This window comes from Antrostomus carolinensis, unplaced genomic scaffold (genome assembly GCF_000700745.2).
Source record: "Antrostomus carolinensis isolate BGI_N321 unplaced genomic scaffold, ASM70074v2 scaffold8806, whole genome shotgun sequence".
NCBI lineage: Eukaryota > Metazoa > Chordata > Aves > Caprimulgiformes > Caprimulgidae > Antrostomus > Antrostomus carolinensis.
Window position 1 is genome coordinate 99,506 of NW_010323935.1, and position 10,373 is coordinate 109,878.

Below are 10,373 nucleotides of genomic sequence, written 5' to 3' on the forward strand. Positions count from 1 at the left end.
TGTACACAGCAAATGCAGATGCACTGAACAACTTCTAGAACACGTGAAAAAATTAAACTGAGAGAAAAACACCATGGTTACTGTAAATGTCTGCCCAAAAGCAACAGAAAGAACAAGCAAAGGAGAAACATCAGCTTTAATAAACTGGCTGATATACTCTATTTAGTCAGTATTTCCATTACAAAGATACACAAATTTGCTATTTGTAGGTTCACATGTAATATATTTCTAATTAAAAAATTGGAAGAAAAGCATAATTTTTTAAAATAGTAAATTCTTTTGAAAATCTGAACAGTTTTATTCGAAAGCCTATCTTGCACAATCCTATTTATGTAGTCTCCCTACAGCCCATGACCATTGCAATCCTCATCCTTGGGTTGTAGGACAAAATATACAGAACTTTCTGTCAATTAGATCAAGGGTGTGCATGGTTATGATGTGAGAGTATTTTTTTAAGAAACATCTTTGCATCTTTTCCTGTTTGAAGAATCCACTTAAATAAAATTGCAGAAGCAGCTGCTTACCAAAATCACTCAGATTAAAAAACTACAACAGATGCAATTCTAGTCTGTTCTGTTGTACAAGGAGTATCATAAAAAGGCTCCTTTTAACGACAACTAGGTAAAACACCAATCCTTCTTAATTTATATATTCCAAATAAAATCAATTTATGGGACACGAAAATATAGCTGATAGGAGAGTCCTGTGGCTGCTACAGTTCCAAGGACAGATGGTGCTACTGCCCTCTCCTACCCAGGCTGCAAACACCCCTTGGAGGATTTTCTCTCTCCACTGACTATATACCTGATCTAGAGTGTAGTAAACTCAATTTCTATGTCAGACAACTAAAGTTAGTGTGACTGTGCTCTCAGTCTCAAAACGTTTTTCTCTCTCATTAACGTCCTCATTTCAGTTGCTGCCCATGATGATGATAATTTGGTATCCATTACTATTTGGGACAGTCATGTGCCCATGCTGGTTACTGATTTGTATCTGATTAGAAATGACCTAAGAAAAGACATTATTCAGAATCAGAGGATGTTCAGACAAAAAGGAAGAAATAGAAGTTAGCTTTGGTTTACCAAGGATAATTGGGACTGCTCAGCAACTGCGTCTGTTACGCTGCAAGATCTCAGTCTTGAAGAAGGATCCCTTTGCTGGAAGAAAAAAAAAAAAAAGAAAGATGTCTTTAAGTTGCCTTAAAACATGGGGTTTTATTCAGCAATTTTACTTTTCTCCCATTTATTCCAAATCCCTAAAAAATGATATTTACATTGCAGTGTCTTTAGTTTTAATACTTCTACAGAAACGTGGCAAGCAATGAAAAATCTAAATTCTCAGCATTCCACTCTGGACTGTTTCAGATTAACTGAGAAAAGGAAAATACTTGGATATGCATCTTGTACTCATCTTTAGCATCCAAGGTACAATGTTTTATTGACCTGATCTATGAGAAGAGGACAGGCCAGTCCATCTGGGAAAACACACAGGAAAATTAACAGTTGATGAATCAGCAGTAAATGGGATAATTAACTAAAGACGTAATGGGAGACGAAAATGCCATGAACTTTTGAAAAAACTATCTTCAAATATCTTTGGAAGGAATTCTGGAGAACCTGAGGGCCTCACTCAGGCTCCTTGTGCAGACCTCCGGGTGCCTCAGCAAGACACCTCAGGAGTCATTTCCCGGCTGTTTCTTCAGTTACTGTCAGTTTCCCTACACCCTTCCACTGGATAATGCAGTCACAGATTTTAAATGCTTTGACAATTTCTTACTTTGCAAGTATGGTCTGATTATAATTTTTATTGTACTGATAAAAAGATGCTATCACTTAATGGCTCATAAAAAGAGCTCGTTTGTATAGGAAAATAATTATTGAATTATTTTAATTAAGATAACTTTGCAGATATACCACTTATTTATTATTGTTAGTGTAAAAAAAAAAAAAAAAAGTAGGCTCTGATCTTGCCACTGAAACGATTTGATTAACCTCCTGCCCTCCAAGTGAAGGTCTACTAAAATCTGCAGTTATCTCCAAACCCACGAGTGACTCTTTATGCAGATGGTTGGCCACCAGAGCTATAATTTGCTAACTAACTTCTAGATAACAGTCAGATCATTACAAGACACCCATTGCATAGCTTCTGTGTGAAAAACTTGCACCTAATCAAGATTCTACTTAATCAGAACAAGAGTAAACATGATTATTATTTCCTGAATAGCAAAGGTACCTTCATGGCACATACCAAGAATAAAAAAAAATGAATAAATCACAGCATGATGTTCTGCTTAATACTTACAATTGTTTTCTTAATCAAAGAGACATAAGACATGCCCCCACTTGCAGGTGTATTATCCTTATTTTTTGTGGTATCATCAGTCTGACAAACTAATGGGTAACACAAATACAGATAACATTTTTTGGTTTTACCTCAAGTAAACTCTTAGGGCGAGAGACAATTTTTTCCAGACTAGCCATTTACAAACTTGCAGAGGATTTCACCAGAACTACCTGCTTCCAATTCTAATCCTTTGTTAGTCTTATAATAGCTGATCCAGTAAACTACGAGGGGTTTATAAAACCCTAATACAAGAAGGTACATGAATACAAACATGTACAGTTAAAATACTGAGCTTAAGAAAAAGCATCATGTAAAATGGATGATGACTGAAAGAGCATCAACAGTTTCTCCTCTTTCCTTCCGAAATTCTTAGCTTGATACTCTCTAGTATTACAGACTTTCTTTCACTAAAGGTATAACAGTAGCAGAGTCTGAAAAGTATTAAATCTAAGCTGAGGTATTCTGTTGTTCAAGGCAGTTGCTCTATGGTGAAGGTCTGATGCATTTTTTGGAAGATAACTTTAACTGCACGCTCAGGTTTTCTGAGGCCAGCAATTACTACCCATCCATGTAAAGGATTCAGATTATGCCCAACAGAAGATGACAGTACTAGAGGTTTCTAGAGGAAGAGCAGCACGTCACGTACAATCAACGAACTGAGTTGTTCCCCATTGGAATCAGGAGTGACCTGAAGTCTTCTGCTCAGTTCCTCAGATAGTTCCTGAGGACTGGTACGGGACACTGGAGATGCAGGAGGAGGTGGCAATGACAAGCTTAAGGAATCTCCACTTGCACTTGCCTCCTCTGAAATCGTTTCCCAAGGCTAACAAAAGAGAAGAAAGTACGTTAAGGATTTATAAAGACAGACCAAGTCTTTCCCTTTGCCTTCTATGTGACCCCTTCATTGTGATAAACACAGGTGTGATAACTGGCCTTAATGCTTGACAAAATAAATCAATCCCTAGAACACCCAAAAAACATTCTACTTGGTGTGAAGTAGTCACAAGGAAAAATAGTTTTCATGTGGACTTCAAAACAGTCTTCGTGGTGATGATGACACAATGCTTTAGGATGCAACACAGAAAATTATGTAGATAAAAAGATGCATTGAAAAGTGCTCTCATTAAATAAATTCCATTTGAAATTTTGTTCAAAATCTAATTCTGCACCTTTACTAAAACCATAAGAAATAACTGTTAATTTCAATTTAGAATAAAATGCATGATAGAAAGTACTCATTGGAATCTGCAGATCAAGTATTAACAGGTGACGAGTGCAACAATAGCTTTAGCAATCTATTTGTTGCTCTGAATAACATTTAGTGAACCAACACTAGCTTTCACAAAGAATTCTGGCTGTGATTCACATAAAATATTCCTTAAAATTGAATGGGATTAGAGCTTTACATAAATACTCACTTAGGCCTACAAATATCTACCAAATTTAATAAATTTAGTCTATCTGTAAATTAAAAACTCACTCACTCTGATTGATAAGATCTCAGAATTCTAACTGAAACCAAGTATTCTGGGAAAAAACCCAACAGCTTCTTTCCTCCAAAGACACTAAAGGAAAGTGAAGTACACGGCAGTTCCAGACAGGACATTTCCCTTCTTTTTACAACTTATTCCACTGTTACTCAAAGCAGAGTACTGAAAGTGTTTCTATCAATGCATATATAACAAGCAATGCCTGGAATGATAAATGTTTCTCCCAGTATTTGCATAGTATTTAATATTGTGCATACATTATCAGGCACCCAGAAATGCATGGGACCTTAAAAGTACAGCTCTGGCCAGGATTTTTATGATGTCACTGGTATTCTACTAAGGCAATTTCCACAAACACTGTGTAAAAAAATTACTATGTATGTTGGGTAGTAATTAGCTTACAAATGAGAAACTGGAAGTTAGTCAGCTTCTTAAACCCAAGACCTTTACATACCTCAGGAATGTCTCCAGTCTCCATAGGTTCTGGCTCCAAATCCTCGCTAATGTGTCTCCGAGAGCGGAACCGCCTGTGGGCTGCTTCTTGGTTTATTTGTCTGATGTTGTTATCTGAATCGGATCCCACATCACTGGATAGTGGGGCAACGAAAGCACGTGAAGGAGGAAAGAACAAGAAAAGAACAAATGTTAAACTAAAACACCTACTTTGTCCCTTGCTTTCAAACCTCATTAACGCTTTTGATTCTAAAAATCACTATTCTTGCATATGTCAGGCTTCATAAACAGCAGACTGTTTAATCCCTCAATCCAGAGTAAACAAAACTGGAAGCACTTCACAAATGTCACAGAATCATAGAACACCGGGCTGGAAGGGATCTCAAGGATCATCTGGTCCAACCTTTCTTGGCAAAAGCTCAGTCTAGACAAGATACCCAGACTTTGGTTCTCAGTTTACTAGCACATCTGTGAAAATTTTTCCACTAATAGTTTCATATACGTAGCACAGCACCAAAATCATGATTCATCTGTTACTGAAAAGAACAGTGTGCCTCTATAAACCGCTTCATTAAAGTTGTGCTTAAGACTTTTTCCAGCCTCGAATATGTAAATTCAAAAAATCCCTACCCTTACTGATAGTTCTACACACACCCACAAACCGCTGCACTGCACTGCCACTTACATTAAACTCGGCCGATGCCACTGAGTGGTCCTGTTGTTATGGTTGACGTAGTAAGTCCGCCCCAGGTTGTCCACCTTTTCTTCCCAACCAGGAGGCAGCGGAGGAGGTGGTAACTCCTCCTGACGTTGAGATGTGGAGTCATTGGAATCAACCACATCCCATCCATGCTTAGGAATGAAGAAAAAAAAAAAATATATATATTTTTCTTTCATTTATTTAATTGTTGCTTACATTAGTGTTCAGGTGCAGATTCTGAAAAGTTTCCAAAGAGAAGTTCAAAACTACCTAAATGTAAACCATCGAGAAATAAAATACACTCCACAGATACAGTGTGCACCTCATTTCAATGACAAAAACCCTAAAATCCCACCAGTTTATTGCAACAAGGATTCCCAAAGGTATTTGGGTGGTCACTTGCTCTAGCGGCGGCTAAGTGCAGATTCACAGTCAAGAAGTCAAAGAGAACCCAGGGATAACTTTGGAACTCGGAGATGTCTGGCTTGGGAGAGCCCTTATTCCTGAGTTACAGGTGACTGCTGCACACCACTAGTAAGGCAAACTTGGGCTGACATTCACTCTATCAGCTCTAATTGCAGCTAATTCTTAACACGGATGATGGCTGCTAAGAGTGTTGAGAAGCCTTTAAACCTGATGTAATGAGCTTTATTCTCTGCAAAGTCAATGCTGCCAAGGAAATAAAAATGTTCTATCACCTATTTTGCAATGGCCTCTAATACAGACCATTATGTTTGTAAATTACTTGCACAGGCTTTCTGAATTCTTTTACTTAGCATGACTTCCACTTCTACTTGCTCACAAACTGAGTCAGATAGACTTTAGAATTCACTGTGGCAGCTGAAATACTTTGAAACGGTTGAGAAAACACTAGGTTACAGTAAAAAAAACCAACCAACCAAACAAACAAAAAAGCTGGAGAAGGGGAGGAGAGGAAGCTGCTACAAACACTGCTACCAGGGTCTTATCTTTCAAGGTACAAGCTCTACCTGTACCTCTAATAACTTGAATGCTTCCACAAGCATTAAGCCTTACCTCAGAGTCATCCCTTTGATCACTGTTTTCTTCCTCTTGGCCACCATTTTTAGGCATATAAGCCATCTTCAGTCTCAAGAAACCCTTTACACGAGATTTGTGGCTAGAAGACAAGGAGGTAGATTTCATTCAACAACCCCTAAATAGCTGCAAATAACAAACCCTGTAGTAAGAAATGTTTTAAAATACAAAGGTACTCCCCCTCACCTTCTTGGTCTGAGAAGGAAATCCTTAAATGTGTATGGCCTTTCCATGGCTGGGTCTTCAGTCTATAAACATTTAAGAAAACAGCATATTAAAGGGTTTGCCCACAAGTAGAGACATATATAGAACACCCACATCCCAGATGGCTAGAAACGCTAGAGAAGAGGTTTAAATAAGGAAGCTGTAGCAGGCAGACCTCTACCGATGTGCCACCATTAGATGTCCACACAGGGCCGCCGCAGCAGTCCCCTAGATGTCACTGAAAATATCATGTCTCATTTATACCCGTACACAACACTCACAACTCAGAACAAGGTGGAGAAGACCAACTAAACAAGCCTCTTCCAACTTTTCCCAGTCACCCAACAGCAGTGTCAGAAAAGGTTGCATCTATTTGGAAGCAGTATTTTTTCTGCACGCTAGAAAGCGATGAAATAAAACGCCTCCTCAGTTGGCTTTCATTTTTTATTTCAAAGCAGTTGCGACTTGCCAAAATAATTAAGACTTTGAAATCTTTTACGATGTACGTAAGTAGTGTTATCAGGCTGACAGATTACATCTTCTGATTTCCATTTAATTGTAAGTTTCATAAAGCCTTAAACCTTGAAAATTTTCTCTTACAGGAGAATTTCAGCTTTGTTAGCAAGTAAGTTACATCCTTCATGTCTGCAGGAACATGGATGCTACAGGTACAAAACCAGGAATTCAGAAATGACAAGGTCAGTAAGAGAATCAGAAATCTGTATACACACTTCATGTGGTGATTGTCTGGGGCACTTTATTTCATCGATCGTACGCTCTGGGCTGACAAAATTGGAACATGAACTGTGTTACACTGGAAGAGTCAGCACGTTCTCATGCACTCTCCAGTAAGACTAGAGATCTGGTACCTCAGAGTAACACCAAACCTTCTCAAAGTGAGCACGAGGTCACTGGGTACTCCTCAGAATGCTGCGCCCGTCTGCCATCCACTAAAAAACCGACAGTGTATCTGTAGCTCCCTTCCCAGCCCCAGGCCTACAACCAGGAACACTCCTCGGGTCCCGTTCTGTAACCAAACCTTTCTGAACACAGAATAACCCAACTCCTGACACGCACACTCACGCTCTACGTGGGAGGAGAATAGAGCTGTTCTCTTCCTGCAGAATATGGAAGGAAGACAAAGAGCTGCTAATTCCTCAAAGAGCTGGCAGAACACGTGTGACATGTCTGTATCTCTATCTCAAATCTTGTTGATGCTTTTTAATTACTAAAAATAACGTTTACTGAAAAGGAACTTTAAAATACTACCTGACTCTGCAAAACAGACATGCACTAATGCACCCTTCATAATTTTACATTCCATAGTGCATTGTTTGCAAGACACATGGAGCTTAACGCTGTAGGACTTATTCTACAGTTATGTACAGACTATTAAGACAATATCTGTGCCTATGGATACAGGGAAATGGAAATATACACACAAGTACAGATAAAAGAATCCTAGACAATACAGCTCATAGGACATGAGCTCATATGAGAATGGAATGATGTATTTTTCATTAGAATACATTTCTGATCATTCCATTGTATTTTTCAACTGTTACAGCTTATAAGTCAACAATGACAGCGCTATGACTCAAGAGCAACCATAACAGACACATCTAAATAAGCATCACTCTGGAAGTCCTTACAAAGCCATTTTCCTCCTACCATAACATCCATCAATGGCAAGAAGGGAAATTCAGGCACAAATGCAACAGTCATACAAAAACTGACATCTTCTTTTGATGTAAACCTTTTAAATAACTTCCACCATTCCCATGTTCACCCATTCAAATATAAAAAACCCTCCGAGTTCAGGGAAGTGAGTAAATTACTGTCCTATCACCTTAACAGCATGCACTGAGACAGAAAATCAGACTGATAAATAGGACCGCCAAAATGTGGGGTTTTTTCAATATTTTAACAAAAGTTCTGGAGACAATAGTGTTTGCTAGGGGAGAGCACAACTGTCTCAACTGGAAGGGAGAATCACGAGAAGGAAGAAGCCAGATGAACAGGACAATGATCACCAATGGTGTGGTGAGAAACAACCAGTCTGTTTGGCACATCGTGCACTGATCGACTCAGACCAGACAGGGATGTCAAGAAAGCGTCAGGATGAGACGTCAGTCTTGGATGTGGAGAAATTTATCAGGTACCAGAGAAGAACTGTCCTCCCTGTCCCTGCAAAGGGAACCACTTCCCCCAGTTCCTGTGCACGGTGGGGCTTTGCTGCCCATAACATTTTTCTTTAAGCCTCTAATGCTATGCTGGGAATGCTTTAAGAAAATTTAGCTGGACTACTTGTGGAAATAAGTTCTACAGAACATCAGGGTTTTTCACATCTGGTGATGTCAAAGAAAAAGCACGCTGAGACAAAAGCACTGCTTACCGGAAGGTGACTGAGGGGCACATCCACTTGTCCCAGGAAGTCGTCTCTAGTCTGTCAAACAGAAAAAAAAGGCAGAAAAAGGAGTAATTTTACATCAGAAAAGCAGAAAATTATAAACATCAATCCAGTCACAATGAAGCAAAAATAAAGCTGGCTGAGTACCATTATTTTAGCAATTACAGGTTTCTGCCCCTTTATTGTTGCACATTATCTGTTGTTTTAATTTATCTGTTTTGGCAGAGCATTTTCTGTGACAGTCCAAAATGGCTCCTTAGTCCACAGCATATACGATAAGTACTGACAGAATTCTGTTTCCTCTGACAATCCATGCATAATTCAAAGCACGAAATAATAATCTAATCTACTCTTTCCATGAATGAGTCTCCATGTGCATTAAAAAGCAGAGTGAAATCACTGTTCACTATGTCATTGAAATGTTCACTTCAAACCTTTGTGATTTCTCTTTTTCCTTAAGGAAAATCTCGTATGAACTTCTGACAAGGAAGGGAAAGGAACCCAACATCCAAACAGTGAAGATGGAACTGCATAAATTGTAAACAGTTTGCCCCAAAACAAAAATTTGTTTTATAAATACTGAACAGAAACCAAAATATTATAACTTCTTGTTTGTTTTTTTTTTTTTTTTAAAGAATGCTGTTCTATTAATTTGGGCCGCTTGCTTTGTGAGGAACAGTTGCACACCCTCACAACCAGCCTTTTGAGTCGTTCTGTATTTCCCACCTGAAGCCTCGACCATTCAGGTGAAGCAGGCAGATGTGGTTCCACCAACACTCGGCCACGCAGTGCCGTCACCCACTCCCTGGGGCAGTCAGGTCCCTATCGCAGCGATAAATCCTGCTTTTCTGCATGTTCTTCACTACCTGTTTGATCGCCACCTTCCCTCAGTGAACACACCACAGAGGTAACCACCACGACAGGGGGACCTGCTCTCCATCTAACTGGGCATGTGAACCACTGCTCACGACTCCACCCAACACACCCCACACGCCTTTTACACCGACGCAGGCGACAGCACAGAGAGCCCTTCGAGGTCTGCAAGTCCCAAGATCTATCTGGTCTCTGCATTACTCAGGGATTCTTGAAGATACTCAGACTGGACTTCATGCAGTGGCCTCATCACTTGCTTGTACCCCCCACCTTAAAGAGCATAAAAATTCACCGAAGGTATCTCGGTGCACTCCTAGCAATCCACTTACAGGGGCACAGGGAACAAAAGGAGCATGAAATATGAGCAGAGGTGGACAGACCACGGAGGAACTCTGAGAGGGAAAATGTGTAGCGTTACCACTCACTTGACAGCTCGATAAAGCCTACAAAGAAATAGCTCTCATCAATTTTCTCAGCAAACAATAATGTCTCTTCACTCTATACGTTCAATTACACCAGACATCACATTTCCAGCTGATGATACTTGCGCACTGAACGCACTGTGACTGCTTTAAATAAATTATAACTTTAAAGCACTGCTCAGGTCTTTATCACTTAAGAGACACCTCAAAACTACCTCAGCATTTAACAGTTTCTGTGATTAACAGTGTCACCTGAAGAGCAGAGTTGCACTGGTACCTTTTATTGTCAATTAATCTAAATCTTGGGGGTGGTCTGAGGTTAACTCTGGAGGGTACCTACAGCATCTTCAGAGGCTGCCCACACCGCAGTGACGCCGAGTAGTCAGCTCTGCAGCTCAGCTCATCTCCTCACTCATTACCAT

General features: G+C 39.6%; 1 protein-coding gene across 3 annotated transcripts in view; it reads right to left on the bottom strand.

The window, feature by feature from the left end:
* NEDD4L (NEDD4 like E3 ubiquitin protein ligase) overlaps nucleotides 1-8,690 on the bottom strand; it is a 34,875-nt gene extending 26,185 nt beyond the window's left edge. For all 3 annotated transcript variants that reach the window (XM_010170754.1, XM_010170753.1, XM_010170752.1), the window contains exons 1-7: nucleotides 8,642-8,690; nucleotides 6,229-6,290; nucleotides 6,022-6,124; nucleotides 4,972-5,138; nucleotides 4,288-4,420; nucleotides 2,990-3,166; nucleotides 1,083-1,157 (exon numbers count right to left, since the gene is read on the bottom strand). In XM_010170754.1, coding sequence (XP_010169056.1) covers nucleotides 1,083-1,157; nucleotides 2,990-3,166; nucleotides 4,288-4,420; nucleotides 4,972-5,138; nucleotides 6,022-6,124; nucleotides 6,229-6,275 — 702 coding nt within the window. In that variant the 5' untranslated portion in view covers nucleotides 6,276-6,290; nucleotides 8,642-8,690. The remainder of the gene's footprint in view (nucleotides 1-1,082; nucleotides 1,158-2,989; nucleotides 3,167-4,287; nucleotides 4,421-4,971; nucleotides 5,139-6,021; nucleotides 6,125-6,228; nucleotides 6,291-8,641) is intronic.
* Between the last annotated feature and the right edge of the window lie 1,683 nt (nucleotides 8,691-10,373).